This window comes from Magallana gigas, chromosome 7, assembly GCF_963853765.1.
Source record: "Magallana gigas chromosome 7, xbMagGiga1.1, whole genome shotgun sequence".
In the NCBI taxonomy this organism is placed as follows: Eukaryota; Metazoa; Mollusca; class Bivalvia; order Ostreida; family Ostreidae; genus Magallana; species Magallana gigas.
Window position 1 is genome coordinate 14,860,968 of NC_088859.1, and position 18,604 is coordinate 14,879,571.

Genomic DNA, 18,604 nt, shown 5'->3' on the forward strand with positions numbered 1-18,604 from the left:
TAATGATTGAGTTTCAAGGAGTAGAAATTAGCATATTTGTACTGTAAGGCCACAGTAGCATTCATAATCAAGAGATTTATTGTTCTGTAGCCTAATTATAATGCTTTGATTTCCTAAAACACTTGAGAACTAAGTAAAAAATTATCGTCCCTTTTTTAAAAATCCTAGCAGTAACCAAGGTTGTAGTGTAAATCTTTTAACATTTCCAAATAGAATGAATGCAAATGTAGCAGGTTTTTTTTAGTACAAACATTAAACTGAATCTTGGACAAGAAGGAAGCAAAATTTATTTTTTTTTTATTTTAATTACGCGTATATCAATGGTTTAACGATAACATGACTTTTGCCCAAGTCTCTGAGTCTAAAACCTGATATCATTGAAAAAATGTCTCTCTCTCTCTCTCTCTCTCTCTCTCTCTCTCTCTCTCTCTCTCTCTCTCATTGGTAATGCATATTAGGTTAGTATCATCACATAGTTGCAATAAATAAATTTTTCAGAAATATGTATGAAAACAGCTGTCGCAAAGCACACAGTTATGAATGAAGCCTTATGTAAAGTCTTGTTAATACTTCCGATATCATTATTTTTCATTGTGATATTTGCCTAAAGATAAAGTCATAAAGGTGACTTATGAAAGTATGATTTGATAGATAGTTTTTAAATTTCGGATTTAAGGCGACATCTTTATAAGGATAAAAATGCAGAAAATGCGTCTGATTCATTCTATGGTCCCACTTCTAATTGACATTTTAGATCCATGTCTTCTCTCAAAGCTTTTTGTATTTCTGAAAATTATAGGTCTTGATATTTGTTTCATAGTGCAAACATCAGAACTTATAATTTTCCGAAATCATGCTTCAGAATAAAGTGAATAGACTTTTCTTTCACTTTGAATTATTTGGAACAGGCAGATTTTCTTGTATAAAATAAATATTGCCTGCAGCAAACTTTCCAAGAAATCAATCTACTTTTATAGAAGTGTGCTTTGGAAGTGTTGATAAATTGAACATCTTGAGATTATTGATATTTCTTTCAAGCATTAATTTTTTTTTATGTATTTGTGTTTTTAGATGACCTTTGTGAGAGGAGGGTTTACAGGAAAGTATCAAATGTCAGGATACAATGAACACTGACTAAACTTTCTTGTTTATCATCCTTTCCAAACATTGAAATTAATCTATACCTAGAAATGTGTACATATAAGGAGCACCTCAATGAGTGGATTTCTGCTCACATATCAATTTTACGATCTCGACTTCTTAGTTCGGAGAACTTGTGTTTGGTAATCCTTTGGTTGCGTTTGACAGCTGTACAATTGTTGTCAGATCGTCGAGATAATGCAGTTTGCGATAAAATCATTAGACCATATATTTGTTCTTTTAAAAGCTAACAATTATTGACAGGCAAGTTTTATGGTTCTTAAGAAGCCAGGATGTATATTAATGCTAATTAGACACATAGATTTCCGTGAGCAGAAAAAAACAAATTACATGTACATAAAATCTGTTCATTTAGTACAAATTGAGAGATTTGAAGTGTCTGCAGGAAATGCATAATTGGGGCAAATTTTATTGAGTATGTCCTGGTTGCCCTACTTTAAAATGACTTATAAGTCAAAATTTAAAGCAGGAAAAATGCATACATGGGTAAACAATTCATCAAAGCAGAAACAGAATTACATTTCATAATAGTAAACATTTCTCAAAGCAGCAAAGGAAAGTACATGTACATGTATTAGCAAATAATTTTTTCTATAAAGGGAAAAGTTATATAAGTCATTAGCAAAAGCATGAAACAAATTTTGGGGCAGAAAAAGCAAATTTTTTAAACAATTGATTAAGCAGAAAAGCGTATGTGTAAACAATGCAATAAGCAGAAAAGGCATAAGGCGAGAAAACAATTCATGAAGAAAAATTGCCAGATGAGTAAAATAATTAAGGAAAAGTTGTAATTGAGACCAAACAGTTTATTCAGGGGAAAATTTGACATGTAAGCAAACAGTTCATTGTGTATATATATTGAATGTGATTCCCCCCCCCCCCCCCCCCCCCATTGTTTTACATTATCTGCATTTAATCTTGGAAGAGTTTATGAACCTTCTTTTGTATATAGAAATTGTTATCATAACGAATTTACCTATCATCTCAATTGATAAATATATTGTTACGACATGGCTGAAAAAAATTACATAATCCGCTTTTGCAGGAAATGGTTTTTTTTCTGCAAGACTAGTACCAGAGAGCATTTTATTGTTTAAATTCAAAGATGTGTCAATGATTGTATATTGCTAGTATGAATATATGTCAAATTCATTTTCTTGTTCTAGAGACTTCCTGCCAGACATCTTTTCATAATGCATGATTTAGAAAATTTGTCACATAGTTTAATGTACAAGGTAGTAAAAACCTTATGATAAAGTCCATCTTCCAAAATCTCTCTCTTTCTCTCTCTCTCTCTCTCTCTCTCTCTCTCTGCATATTGGTTACATACTAGGTACACGCTTGTTTAGTGTTTAATCATTCTTCAAATAGATACATGAAACTCAGTAAACAAGCTAACAGAGACAGCCGCATCGATTTGTAAAGTATGCTGATGGACATCCGTAAGATGAACCCGTTGTTGGGAGGAAATCTAAATATTTGGAGTAATGGCAAAACGCTGGTACAGAAATAAAGATAGATAAGCGGTCTCTCATTCAACTCAGCAAAGTGCTGTAAATGCCCGAAGATTGTGGATACCACAATTGCCAAAACTGGAATATCTCTTATTACAAGCTTCTTAAATCTCTAATTACCAACATTTTAATTACCGGGTAAATCTCTAATTACATATCGTACTTAAAGGCTGTCTGTTGTTCAACCAGAATTGCAGGGTCTTTTTCTGGATCTTGTTATATTTTAAGAAGCTTTAACTACCATTTAATATGAAATGTCAATCAATTATTAGGAAGATGGATAGAGTATACAAGAATATCAGATTAGTTTGTGATGGTTTTTTCTGTAAAGAAAAGAGTTATTGAGTATTGAAGAACAATGTGTAGTTGTAAGGTATTCAGAAAATGTAATGCATGCTCAGAATGCAATCAATAATGGATTTCAAATTACCGGGATACTGTTGAGAAGAAACACAAAATATACTTAAAATTATCTTCCCCCTAAATCAGAGAAAGTGCTGAGAATTTCCAAGAATCTTCTTTTCTACTCTTGGTTCTCTGAGAAAAAAAAATGGTGCAAAATTTATATAATGATAAGAAGGATATCTTTCTCTCTCTTTCTGATATATGAATTTCATTTAATAATTTATCTTTTTTCTCTGATTAGTTGATTTAAAAGGGAGCAGGTCATTCATATAGAATGTTTTTTTATGCACTATAAGAAATAGTTCATTGATTAATACAGTTTCTGCAGATAATAACAATAGTATACTAGTACTCATGTGACCATTAATACTACCCTCGAGTTCTTGTTTCCATGAATCTGCCATTATTAGATTATTAATTTCCAGTAAAAACCAAACGATAAGAATATGGTATGAAAAAAATATATTTTCATTTTGCAAATGCCATCCAGGACCCAGCTGCAGCAATAACTTCTAAGTTGCACGGATATTTTGATCTATTTTATCATTTGGGCCTTGCATCCATCAGCTTTTTCTGGGAAAGCAACAAGATGGTTTTCTAGGAAAACTCATTTCAAGGCTAGTGATAATAGAACCGGTTTCCTCTTATTCCAGATAATCGTTAGGTTAGCGCCTGCTGTGCACTTGTATTGTATGTGTCTGTTTCGCATGTCTTTTGAAAATGTCAGGGGTGTTTAATGGTTAAGTGAACTGTCATATCGAGATTCAAAACTATTCCGATAAAACACATTGGGTGGTGTAACCACGCTTAAATGCAGGAATCCTTCTATGTAATGAAGTCAGCTTTTAGCAGAAAAATAAACTTGTAAATATTTTTAAATGTGTTTTACAAGTAAAGAAATGTTCTAGTCCAAATTTCTTTATAAGCATACTAAGGATAAAGTGATATTTTCCACAATTAATGTAAAAGGCTTTTGATTCTTCCTAAATATTCTTTTTGATGAATTTTCTTAAAATTTTGATAAACTATGCATGCATGGCCTTGATTCTTCTTTAAATAAGAACAGGGCGCATTCTGTTTGCATGATTTAAATATTACGAATCTGATCCCTTAATATGTGAAATCATTTTCCTGGTAAAATTTATTCAATCACTGTACACTTATCAAGAAAATGATAGATGATATGGTATGAACATATTACAATGTAGTATCTTGATATGTATTTTTGGAGGAGGTTAAAGGTTCTGCAATTTCAATGAATTGATTCGTTGAAAAAGCGTTTACTAGAAAAATATATCAATTTTTTGAAATATTCATTGCGATACTCATTAATCAGGTATTTATTTGGCTAAAAATCCGTGCAGCTACTTAGAAATACAGATTTATCAATAGTTTTCTAGAAACCAGTGGTTCTAGTTTAGATCGATGTCAGCTTTTCCTGTTATTAAGTGATGTGTTTGTTAAGTTACATAGTGACAGTCTATAAATGCTTAGAAAAGCATGTTTAAATTTAACATTTATGGTTTATAATAGAGTCATATGAATATTTCAGGCTTTCTTCTGTGAAATATGTATTTTCAGAAAAGTTATACGTTGAACAGTTTATTTTGGAATTAGTGTGAATAGCACTTCCAAATGGTGAATTTGAAATTTTCTTTTGAATGTTTTTTTTTTTTTTTTTTTGTAGGATGTTGAGGTTACAGGAGACAAAGAGGATAGTCGGTCTCTCCACATCACGATCCACAAACCGGCCAGCTCTCAGCACACTCGCCCTGTCCCCCTTCTCAATGCAAGGTTTATCTTTGATGATCACATTCGCTGTATGGCGGCAAAACAGCGATTGACTAAGGGACGACTTAAAGCCAGGCAGCTCAAAATGCACATGATCGAAAAGTTGATCGACATTCCCGGAGATTCAGCCTGTCGACAGCGCCCCCTCCCAGGTATAGACATGTTCCCAGCCATTTCCTGTTTTGTTTTGGGGTTTTTTCAATTTCTGATGCAATTCCTTGACCCATTGATGGCAGCTGTTGCAAAACATCAAATTAAACAAGTCCCTAAATTCTAAATTCAGACTCATACAACCAACAAACAAATTTTTGCCTAATTACAGTGTGGTTTAGTGTTTTTAGTGAGTGTGGTATGAAGAAAGGGGGGAGGCATGAATGCTTTTACATTCCACTTAAGAGATGTGACATACACTTTTTTCAGCCTTTAATTCATTCAGTTGCATCAGTAAATGTGAATTTTTTTCATGACCATCATCTATGACATAGGAGGGGTGGTGTGGGGTGGGGGGGGGTCAGAGATGGTCATAGGACAGACCAACGTGGGGATCCCTGGTAATGCCCTTATGTGCTTAACAGCATGAAGAGGACCAAATTAGAAGTGGGGGGGGGGGGGGGGGGGGGGGTTATATCGTTCATCATCTTACATTGAATATACCTGAAAAGCACTTGCTTCCCTTATTGTGAAGCTTGAATTGTTTTCACATAATGCATGTTAGATAACTTCAAAAAGATTTATCTGAAGCATATAATAGTCAAAATATGCTTGTAACGATATATATGTGCATACGAAATAATGTGTTTAATTTTAGGGTATTTTTTATGCTTAACTGTTGATGGGTTGTAGACTGGAACAGCTCTCGTTTCTATCCATCTGTGTCAAGTACGATCAATTTTATTGCCTATGAATATTATGTAATAGTACATTTAGTTGCAAATTACAGCATCACAAATTGTGACTTTAGGGATGCAAGAATAGATGTGGGTACCATGACATGTTCAAATTGTAACAGACAATCATAATATGTATCCTGGGAGTGCTCTTTTTTCTCGTATTTGATTACTGGTTCATCACACTTATAATCACTGATGGTAAACACATTGAAGTTGGAGAACTGAAGTTTGTGCAAGTGCATATCGCAATCAAATTACAATAAAAGCCAAAAAATGTCTGATTTGTCTGTCTCAATCCCAGACAGTCAGCACGTTGAATGTACATCTGTTCGCATGCGTCATTAAAACTTATATTGTCATGCAGACTTGCAGGTTTTACAGTTTAACTGGAAATGAGGGGTATGGATAGTAAAGAGATGTTTATTAACATATTGCTACCTTTAATTACCGGGGTGGTTTTTTTTTACCAGTTTTGTTAGCTCATAACAAAAAGTGGAATTAATAACATCATATCACTTGAGATGATAATTTTTGTATAATTATTCTTTTTAATAAGGAAATAACAAGAACAACTAGTTCATTTTTCCTATTAGATGACCTTGATGTATTAAGGGCCAGTGACTTTCCTTATCATAGTTTAAAGTCGAGAGATAGCTGTAAGCTGCCCTTAAAAAACTATTAAAGTATTAGGAATGCATTTTAAAATTGCATGGTTTCTAAGAACTGATTGATATGTCTTTGCTGAAGCGATAAAGAAATGTAGGTCACGATGTCAACAGTCCTGCTGATATATAAATGCCCCGATTTATTTCCTGATGGTTCTTGTCGTTGTTACTGTCAGGTCATTTTGTGTTACACTTTATTTTCGGAATGTGACTGCCAGTATATTTGATGTGCAATTCTGAAAAAAGTATATTTATACACACTTTATTGCCACTTCATTTTGTACAGATACAATAAACGCAGTGAACACACAAGCACTTTTTTCATTTTAGAAAATAAACGCAGGCTGATCCAATTTATTGTAGGAATATCTAATTCAGATTTTTTTTTGACAGGCAAAGTTAGGTCTTTGTTTCTGAACCTGGAACCTTTTAGCAAACTTGCATTTACTATGAATGCAACATCTAATGCTACAGTTGTTGCTCAGTCAATGTTTCTGAGCTGCTGTTCAAAAACTGTATAGCAAGGATGTTGCATGGATTTGCAATTTAGGAATTAACTGAATGATATAAATAATAAAAGATGAACCAAGTATCATAAAATGGTTTCAGGTTTTATTTGTGATAATTATGATGAATAGTGGTACTCTGATACTTGAACCTGAACGAACTTGTAGTATTTGGGTGGGGTTTTTTTTTGGGGGGGGGGGGATGGACTTCATTCAATGATTTTTACTATTATATACCTTGAATTGATTTGAAATTTCCTGCTAAAAGTGTTTTTAATACAATATACATACTCAATGTCATTTATTAAATCAAAAAAATTCCTTCACCACACTCGATCAACTGCTGATAAATCAAATAGTGTTAAACTTTTGTTTTGCTTAATGTTTATGTGTTTTGTGTTTTAATAAATCAATAATTTTTTTCGTACATTAATAAATGCAGACATTAGGGTGCAGCCCGCATTTGACAGTCTGCATGTGTAATATAACTTTTGAAAGTTTCTGTCAAAAAATGAGTTAATAACTCCTGGAAGTGGTGTTTCATAAAATTTAGGGGAAAGGGGGGGGGGGGGGGGGCAAATTTTTGTCGATTTTAGATCAGTGCAAAATTTGATCAAGCTGTCCCAAAAACAACATGACGACCCCCCCCCCCCAAAAAAAAAAAAGTAATAGAATATTATTAAAGTTCATGTTCTATTTTACGTGACGTATGATGTGTGGGTGTTGAGAAACGTGAAACTCTTTTTAAACAGGTAATTAATCACTAGATAAAGTATGGAGATATCTGCTTCTCAATGAAAAAAAAGGAAGAAGAGTGTTTTTAATGTCTTTGTTAGACTGCGACATCAGGAGTGTGGGCTGTCTATTGAAATGGCTTCACGAATGACAAACTAATAGCTGTAATGAACCCCTGACAAACGAATAACCGAACCCTGTCATATTAAGATAAAAACCCTTTCCAGGAAATTACTATTATCGATATGGCTATAGTTGTAGGAATACAAATTTCTTGTACAACTTTTCATTTTCCCAAATTCAGTAGACTTCATTTTAGAAAATTAAGCTTCAAGTGTTACGATAAACAACCCTGTTCAAGTGATATTGCCTTTTGAAAGCAATGTCTTAAATGAAACTGGTTTTGTTAATAAAAAGAAAATGACCATTGGGGTTTTACAGTAACATATGTTCTGTGTAAGTGAGTGTTATGAGGTTAAGGCAGAAGTGTGATTAATTCATCTAAATTACATGGAACTTAAACTAATAAAAATGTAGAATGTACTTAGTGTTTAATAATGAATTTGTCAGATAGTATGTGTCCTATTGTGCACCAATGCCATTATACATGCATGAACACATTCAGTGCAAAAAACTAAAATTGAATGGACAAGCTGATGATAATTAACCTAGTATCTTTCACTGTGGATTTGAAAAACGATGCTCTCCTCCTAAACTGATCCAAATAGAGAGGACGATGAAGCATTGCTTTAAATAAACATATGTTGCTGCAATAAACTAAAATTAGCATCAATAAATGCTACTCCCTCCATAATGCTGCTTATTCCTTATAGGGATGGAGAATGTTAGGAAAAGGTAGGGTTAAAAATTCTAGTTATTTTTCCTCGACTTGCTTTCCTTGTACTAATTTGAGTGACTCAGAGTTCCTACAAAACGTATATGAAGAGGTTTCAAGTATAAACATATAGCTACCATTAATCTTTTCTTGTTAGACCTTGAAAAAGCTATTGACCTTCCATACGAAGATAGCCTGCCTTCCTGGTATCGTCATCCTTTTTTAAGGTTATATATGATAAACTAGGATGATGACGATTGGATCAGTAAAGTTATAAAGTCCTTGAGATTAGAGTTAAGTTAAACATTACCGTTGAAGTTCAAACTATTTACATGTAAGCGCACACCTTAGTCAATATCTATCCATCTGTGCAGAAATTCGACTTCCTGGTTTCAACATTTGAAGTCTTCAATATGAAGTCTTTTATGTTCTTTGGAGCTTAGTATTCTTTTGTTTGATAACTGACAATGACAGGGAAATTGAATTACTGCAAGCCTTCTTTGAATTTTTTGTAAACACAAGGGCTCAAATTTTTGTCAATTATATATTCCTTCATCTTGATGTCTTAATTTTCTTTATGGTTAAGTACTTAGAAATTTGTTTGATCTTTTGATTAAAGAGTAGGCTAAAATAAATAGATGTGTATAATGAAGGGCTTTGTTCTCATTGAAGTGAAAGAGACAAGGCCTGGCCCCAAGACCGTTAACTGAGATCAGACTAATTAGTCAAAATGTAAAATTAGTATTATCTTTTACCCCAAATTCAAAAGGCTTCATTTTTGGAAAAAAATTTCAAGTGTTTTGATGCCTGCATGATGAACTGCATAACAAGGAGCTTGAGTCAAATCTATTATTTTGAATAGATTGATTTCTTTTCAACAAAATGATTCACATGTAGAAAGAATGTATGATTTATAAAAACAAACACATGATGAAAAATTTACAATAATATTTCTGAAGTACAATACATATGTAGGCTACTAATTTCAAATTTTTGTCTTTAAGGTAGTATGGGAAACCTGCCAGTATTAATGTGGATAAAAGTACACAAAAATAAAAAAAAACTTTAACAATTTTAGAATTTTCAAAATCTAAAATATTTAACCGAAAAATATGATTTAAAAATTTTTGAAAAAGTAAAATTTATAAAAGCCTCAGCGGGATTCGAACTCATGACTTACAGATTCGTAGTTAACACTCTAACCCGTTTGGCAACACTGTTAGTTAACGATTTCGGGAAAGAAAAGATTAATAAAACATACTAGATTTTATGGTTATTCCGATTGGATACCCAATATACGTAAATCATAGAGGTGTCCCATGCCACCTTAAGTCTGTTTTCAGTTTATGGTCTTGGAACCTCAAGATGGCTGGGAAGGTCTGCTTAAAAAAAATCTATGGTGTTTTGGGACATTTTTCAGGTTTTCAGTAGTCATTGCTGAATTTGTCAGTATGAGTACCAGTGTGTACGAGTGTGATCTATCACATAGGTCGATAATGTAATGTAATGTAATAATTTTCCAGGAAATCCCTAGACTGCATAACCTCATCAGGCAAAATGGGTCAAAAGTTAGCTTGTTTGTGAGAGATTGCCAAGGGAAAGTGCTCAAAATTATTGACAATTTGTCCCTAATGGCAATAATAATGTTACAGTGCTGTAGCTTTATATAATGCGTGATCAGTGGTCTATGCAACATTCAAATATGTTTATCTGAATAATTTTTCATATTCTGTCATGCATGTAGACAAGAGACATACAAATCAGACTTTAAAGAGACTTCCTGCATTCAAAAACACATTCAATTACCGGTAAATGCCAAAGTGTAGATTTTTTTGTGGTGGTTTTTCTGAGAAATCTACTGTCATTATGGCATTGGTAACAAGTTAATAGGAACCAGTTACTTGAAAAGATTTAAATTTGAGATAAAACCCCAGCAAAAAATATTTTTCATTCAATCAAAAAGTTGTTATCTGATTTAACCGTTGATGCATTCCTTCTATTGTGCTTTGGAATTTTCTTTTCAGACATTAAGTTTTCAACTGACAGCTTCGTCCCTGATAGATAGAGTTTTTATTAGCATTATTTGGGGGACATGTTTTTCAATACAGTTGCATTTTTTTACCATTTTTTTTTCTTCAGAATACCAGTTCTATATACCCAACTGTTGCAAACTTGTCTTCCCCCCTCCCCCCCCCCCCCCAACCTAAAAAACAAAAATTCCGCCAAAATACCACTTATGTAGAGATTTTGTGCAAAAGCACTTTTGATAAAGTATGTAACTTCAAAATATGTATTTTATGATCCAGCAAAGTGTCAATCAGTGTGGATGTTTTAGAAAAGCTGCATTACTATGTTGTCAACAAACCTGCACACTGTCAGAAGGTGCAAATAATTTTTATACCGGTAATTGCCAGGTGACTTAATGTCAAAGAACTCATCCATCAGTATTTATACAGAAGTTAACTTTTAGAAATCTCGCTGGAAATTATTTTCCCTGACTTATAGTTTCCTTTTACTGAAAATTAAAGCTCTGTACAAATGTACAATGATAATTCATTCATTTCAAATGTTTAAATGTGAGAAAATAAATTCTTATTTTTCTTACAGGTAGTTACATTTTTGTCATGTATGCTTTATGGGTGTTAATAAATTTTTCAGGGTTTATAATTTTGAAAATATTTTATGATGACAATATTAGTTGGATGATATATTTTGGCTCTCAGTCTTTCACATTACGTAATTTAATGGAACCCGAAGACTTAAAATATGACAAAAATCGTTAATAATTTCAGTCCTATGGAGTGCTCTTTGGGGAACAAAAGTTATATAAAACCATTAATTTACCCTCAGTTTTGTTTCTTTTTATTTTACCGTTAAACTTAAGTATTGATTTATATGTAGTTACGTGATTAATAAGCATTCATTTATTTGATCTATGTCATAATTCCTTTTTAATATTCAGCCTTGGTCTTCAAGTGCATTTTTTTCTGTGTTTAAAGACATTATGTAACTTGACAAATGATTTTTGTTTTCCATGAAATGTTATCAAAGGTGTAGGCATACAGTGCACTCTAAAATTACCTGTCTGGGTTATTCATTGATGAGTTTTTTATGAAGGCTGAAATACATGATTTCAGATAATCCCTGCATTATAATGTCATGTAAGGTTTGATATATATGAAAAAGGTGTATAGATCTTTGAATAAAAAAAAAAAGCAGTGCTAGTGGAGAGTATCAAGTTATTAACTTTTTAAACACTAAAGCAACTGGAGCTAGCCTAGCTAGCATAATATTTCACATCTGCACCTGTTTAGCAAGACAAAAGTACAATGACCTATTGAAATCAGACCTTCAGCTAGGATCAGAATACGTTTGAGTCAGCGTTCAGTCTTTCTTGGAAAGAAACTATATATGAAGATCATTTGATTTGATGTGGAAGTTAATGTTTTTAATACTGTATTATAAAGGGGAACATAATTTTGGAATTAAATTTCACATACGTTTAAAGGGTAAAGTGGAGTATTTTGGGGACTAGTAAATAGACATTTCATCTTTGCAGTTTAGAAGTTTTCAACTAAATAAGAATGAGTTTACAGGACTTCATTTTTTACATTATAGAGAATATTTATTTTTTTATATTATTTTTATTATTATTTATTATTATTTTTGGACTTGACATAATGTTTTGTCTTTTCACAGGTCGTAGTCACCCAGTGAGAGTTGTTGATGCAGCAGCATCTAAAGAAAAAGCTGTACGTAGACCACGTTCAGGGCACATCTCCAGTGCCAAATCAGCTTCAACCTCAGGGAATGACAAAGAGACCCAGCATGCAGTGTCTGCTCCACCAACAGCAGAGGAGGTGGAAGTTGCAGAAGAAGCGGCCTCGTTTGCTTATCAGTCATTTAATCAGGACACAGGTGGGGTTTCCAACAACCCACCTTCTTTGGAGGGCCCGCAGGAGATTCCATTAGAGGACTTGTCCAGAAAAAAGAAAAGGCACAGTGGAAGGAAACTCTCGGGTACAAAACTGATCGGACATTCTTCTTCTGCTCATCAGAGTAGAAGTCAGTCTCACAGTCCTAGGCGCCAGGAGCATCATCAAACAAAGAAAGGTCGCGCCACATCACTGACTGTCACCATCAACAAGCCCGAGTCCAGCAGGCCTCATAGCAACAGTAGTCCGATTCCAGTGAGCACCTCTCCAGCTCAGTCCTCAACCTCCTCCTCAGAGAATAGCCCTCAGACTTACGGCTACACAAGAGACACATCTAGTCAGTCGCCAAAAACGCTAAGACCTGCAGATGCCCCTGCTCTTTCTCTTGTGCCCATGGGTGATGACCAAATGAACTCGGAGGAGAACATGGGGCCTAAATTGTTGCCCCCAACTGAAGTGGAGAGGATCAGGAGTGTAAGTGATGTCTCCAGTGCAAGTAGTGACAATCAGAGTGAACTCGCCAGAAGTAACAGCAGTGGATCCGCAAACTCCACCAAACCACTGTTTGCCAAGAAGGCTGCTTCTGAAGCAGAGGTAAACACAGACTTGGCTGGAGGTCAGAGAGTGCAGATGGTGCATGATCCGGATGAATCCGCATCGAAGCAGTTAACCAAACTGGCTCAGATTGTCCAGCAGCACTATGGATCTGTGGATGAGGCAGAGGAGCATGAATCCAGTCTGGATGGGAGCTCAAAAGGAGGTTCTATCCAAAACGTGTGATTTCTAATAAAGGGCATTTTGTATGGCTGTGTTATTAAAGATTAAGGAAATATTTATATGTTAGGCTTGGAATGGAATCTTTATCTTTGTTATTTTATTTGTGAAGATATCAGTATTTTGAATCATCTCAAATTTTTGTTTTATACTATTTGTACTAAATATTTTGTATTGTAATGATTATTTATATTTCACTGATGGCTTCATCAATTGGTAATGTATGTACCATATTAAAAAAGAGAGTACTAGCTATTTAAACACAAAATCTATTGTTTTAGTACATGTTTTATGAAATAATGCCTTTAATGTTGTTTTTAGGAGAAGATGAAAATTAATTGTGACATTTCTGCATGCTTTCAATGAAATATTAATACCTATTATATTTAAAAGATACTTTTACGTCTAATGCTGTCAGTTCTAATACCTGAGACAATCATTTTGTTAGAAAGCATTTCAAATGCTTAATTTTTTAAAAGTTTAGTTATATTTAGTACACTTTTCACGTTTCTGTTTGATATCCAGATGTTGTGGGCAACGTCTTCGAGTTATAGTTTTCAGTTTTGGCAAGATTCCAAGATGACATCACTGATATTATTGAAGTGACATAGGACTATAAATTAGTTCCTGATTTTGAAAGACTCAAATTTCTTCCTTTTTACCTGTTTGAGTTTCCATTGAAATTTTATTGGAACTCTTTAAGATTTGTGTATCCAGGAAGAAAATAGTTTGATTTATTTGAGTTTGACATTAAAGTCATGTTCAAATATTGTATGTGAAAAAAGGGCCAATTTTCCTTATCTTTGTCTATTTTCAAGATAAACCTTTTACTATTTTTAGATGTCACCTAATTTAACTGATAATATGATCTAGTTCTGCACTTTGTACTTTCGGTTGTTAGATAAACACTGCAGACCAAATGGAAAAGAATTATCTATTTAATATTTCTGAGTAGCATCATGGGACACTTTATTTCATTAGTCAGTTATTGTGTATTTGAAAAAAGTGCAATATGTTTTGTCTTTGTTTTAATGTTTTTGTTTGTTTTGATATAAATAAAAAAACTTCATAGAAGTTCAATTTCTAGGTGACTTGAGTCATTTGGTCAGGTGACATCACTTCCTTGATAGGAATCGTTTAAGAAGTTTCTATGAATACATCATTATGAATTGAGTTTTGCTGTGGAGATATCACACAATCAACAAAAGGCCATTATTTTTCGAGAACTTTCTCTGTTGACGTTTGAAACAAATACAGCACAGATGACTACGTGTATTTTTAATAGGGTTGTTGAATTTTAATAACGTTTGATGATGGATAAAGATGTCCAGAAATGAGTTCTGCTCAGATTTATCCGAGTGAAAAGCTTGATCTTCTTTTTAAACATCTTTAATGGTGGTATATCCAAAAAGGACTGGAAAAGAACATCGTACAAAAAAATCATTTAAATGCTTAAACATTTGGATTTTTCCTTTTCTAAACGATATTTTATGGCAGGAAAAGTCATTCAATTTTTTCTTTGGTGAATCTAGTGGGTAATTTGTTGACACCCCCCCCCCCCCCCCCCCCTCACAGCTTCACTGATCATGCGCAAAACACGAGAAAGTTGGTCTGTCTTGATTGGCTGTGTATTCCTGATAACGCATACTATAGTATCCGTTAATTTTTCGCGTATCACAAATTTTTTAGAGTAATATTGGACACAATTTTTGTGTGAAAATAAGAGCGAAAACATCAAAAAATGGATCGTCGCGAAATATGCAGCCAGGGCTGGTTGGGGGTCTCTTAAAGGGATGTGAAACTCTAGTCAATTAAAATTATCAAAACTTTAATCAGTTTTATTCTCATTTCGATGCTGCTTATAAATATTATCTGATCTGCGTGTCTGTTAATGTGTAAAAAAAAAAAAAATTAACACTACGTTGCATGTGAAGTTAACCCTAGACCTGTCATCAGGATCGAGTTTGGCTTTTAAAATCAAAACGTTTCCTTTGTAGTTTCATATGGATATAACATTACCAAAAAATGCTATGAGCCCAGCCGTTATAACTTGCATAACCTTCTTAATTTTCGTGTCATGCATCTATATTATAATTTTAGTTGAACACGCCATAACGTCGTTGTGATTACTATAATTGTACAAATGAAAGCAATCGGCATTTTTTTCCCGAGAACTGAAGCATAAAATTTAACAGTTCATTATGACAGGCTTTAGGAATTTTCGGGAAAAATATCAGACTTAAAATATTTATTTTATGTGGTTCATAACTCTATTAAATACTATATTCTCGAGACGCACGCTTCGATTTGTTCCCCGGCATTGCGCATTGTTTAATTTGACCCACACAGGCTTTGAAAATGTATTATCTGTATTGTGTTGAAACAAATGAACATTCGTCAACTGTGTAGATGTCAATATCTGATACATGTAGGTCAAGTTACATAGGGTTTCTAGGAAATGTTTACCAATGACGCAGCCAGCTGCGCTAACGATATATCAAAACAAGATAAAATTGTTATTGTTTTCTAGAATAGGAAGTTGGTTGTTTTAGGAATAAATTTGCTTATTGAAATGTGTAACATACGGTGGTGTAACTCATGTTATGAATATCATTGGTGAATATTTGTATAAATACTGGAGACATGCATGGCGTTCTCATCTCGTTTTTAATTTGTTTTTGTTTTTTATTTTTTTAGTTAACTTTATCCCTTCGGTTTAAATGAGCTTTTTCGATCACCTGTTGCCCGTTGTCCATTCATTTGTCTGGCTGTCTATAAACTTTTCACATGTTTGACTTCTTCTCAAGAACCACTGGGCCAAATTTAATCAACCTTGGTACGAAGCTTCCTTGTGGAAAGGGATTCTAAATTGCTAAAATAAAGAACAAACCTCTTTTTAAAAGGGAGATAATTACAAAACAATGAAAATAGAGCGTGTGTCTTAAAAAAAACCATTGCACCAGAAATGCCAATATACACACCATAGTGAATCTAAATTGTTAAAATCGTGACTCCCTGGACTAATACTGGGGCATCAAGAGGGGTTCAAAGTTTAAGAGGGCTCTATGGTGGTGGTCATTTTTAGACTGTATTGATCTCCTTTAGAAGGAGAGCTCTAAATAAAACTATAGGAAAGTACCCAAATTCAAAAGGTGAAATAAATGGATTTTTTCTTTATTAGATAATACTTGTAATTAGATTATAGCTAACATCTCAAAATTTTAGGCAGACCTGATGGTTAATTTGTTGACCACCCAACCTCCTTAACATAGAAATAAATAGGGAAAATGTTTTTTTAAATCTTCTCAAGAACTACAATGCTACAATTTGCGAGATTACTATGCAAGTATCCTAAGATATTGTAAATTCTAAATTTTTCAAATTGTGGACCCCCCCCCCCCCCGACTTATACTGGGGCCCAAGAGGGATTAAGATGAAATAGATTGATGCTAGGAACTGTTGTTCAGGTGAGCGATATGACCCGTGGGCCTCTTGGTTGTGTTTTTAATTATTTCCGTAGGTTTTTAAAGTAATATGTGTGCTCTTGTTTTCAAATCATGACTAGCCAATGTGCGTATACAGCTATCACTCGTCCAAAGATTGAAATTGATACCCCCTTATTAAATATAAACTACTGGTAAAACATGGTTAAAAACCCTTTTTCCCGGAATTGAAGAGCTTTTACTCATTTTTTCTTTCATTTTTAACGCGTTACCAGTTTATATATATTATGTTCAGCTAGTTATATGAACTATAGTAGATATTTTTAATCCTTGTGCAAATTTTGAAACTAAATAAGCCAACGTAAAAACACAGTCAGTTTGCGCATTTTGTTGGAAAATTTCCAAATTCAACCCTCAAAAGCGCATTTCATCATTTCAGTTATTGCACTGACGTCATTGAATTTAGATTTTTATATTTTCACGACAATTTTGCTGAACTATGCTATTTTAAATTCAATAGTTAGAGTAGGGTGCGGTACACACCATGTCTTGCAATAATTAGTAATTAATTGTGTTCTATTAATTATTCATTATTAACTATAATATATTGATCCTTAAAAGGAATGCCTTGATTGATTACAAGTTTTAATTAATTTGCCATTATCCTTTGGTTTGATTTATTTTAATTAAATTATCACTTCAATACCAATCCCCATGGAATCAATATTCACGTAACATCAGACACCCAAATACTATAGTACGTAAATTAAAGCAAAATATTGATTTCTTTTACATGCTTTGAATGTAACTTTGGACCTCGGATATCCAATTTTTTATGGTGCATGTAGAACGCACTTGTAACTTTTGTGGTTACCCCTCTCTTCTTAGTGACTGGACACAGACCCTGGCTTCCGTGCAATTTCTTGGCTTTCCGGCCGTAACACAAAACTTCCTTTGGGTCATGTTGTTTTGTGGTTTCCAGTTTCCACGAAGCTGTTGGGGTTGTGATTTTGATGCCCCCCCCCCCTCCGTACACGGAAAGTTCGTTTCGCACATGGATAAGCATTTTAGAAGATGTGTCTTTATATATACATGTAGTTTAAAAAAATAACAGTCTTGCGCTAGGATTGAAAACCAATGAATTTACGGATGCCCTTGGTGTCATAAAGCAAAGCAAAGCATTTTTTTCACCAATGCATCCTTTTTGTCTGACGTACATGTATATATATAAAGCACCGAGTATTAATGTTTGTTCATTGATATTCAGAAGACATTTTAGTTACTCTTTTTAAACATACTTGTCCGAATTTACTCGATATCAGAATAATTCGATTAAACAAATTTCAGCATAAACCAGGACGACTGGCGAAAGGCTTTGATTATACAAAGTTAACATTATCCTACTTTTTATTCAAATCCCGATTTGTTTAAGGATAAAACCAAAAGAAAAATTATGCCAATTTTCACTTTGAAAACACAGGATCAAGCTGTATCGGTAGCATAAGCGTTTAATACCATAGTGTTTGCTTTCTGCGATTCAACGAAGGGACATCGATATTGCAAATACTTCAGAAATGTAAATTAGGCGCCCGTGTATGAATACATTGTTAGAATAACTTGGAAATACGCCAGTTAACTTGTTATCAAGAAGCAAAAAAGGAAGGAAATTCAACGCTTATCTTTGTTTCTTGAAATTTAAAGTCAATAACATGTAATGTTTTAGATCAAAAATAGAATGTAAAGGCTATAGAAGAAAATTTAAATTGATGACGTTTTTGCATAGATGACCTACATGCATTTTTAAATTTATGAGTTATAGTGAAGTTTCCCTGCACATTTATGCCGCGGTGGTTATCAGGTGTACGCATCGCGGTGCATTATGTTTGTGCGCTAGTTGTACTAATCCCTTTTCCATTATCACTTTCCTATCAATGTAAGAGTGTATTTTCA

At 33.6% G+C, this 18,604-nt stretch overlaps 1 protein-coding gene across 2 annotated transcripts in view; it reads left to right on the forward strand.

Moving 5' to 3' along the window:
* LOC105340335 (protein CLEC16A) overlaps nt 1–14,295 on the forward strand; it is a 65,946-nt gene extending 51,651 nt beyond the window's left edge. For both annotated transcript variants that reach the window (XM_034457546.2, XM_066065711.1), the window contains exons 22-23: nt 4,768–5,023; nt 12,202–14,295. In XM_034457546.2, coding sequence (XP_034313437.2) covers nt 4,768–5,023; nt 12,202–13,217 — 1,272 coding nt within the window. In that variant the 3' untranslated portion in view covers nt 13,218–14,295. The remainder of the gene's footprint in view (nt 1–4,767; nt 5,024–12,201) is intronic.
* The last annotated feature ends 4,309 nt before the right edge of the window (nt 14,296–18,604 follow it).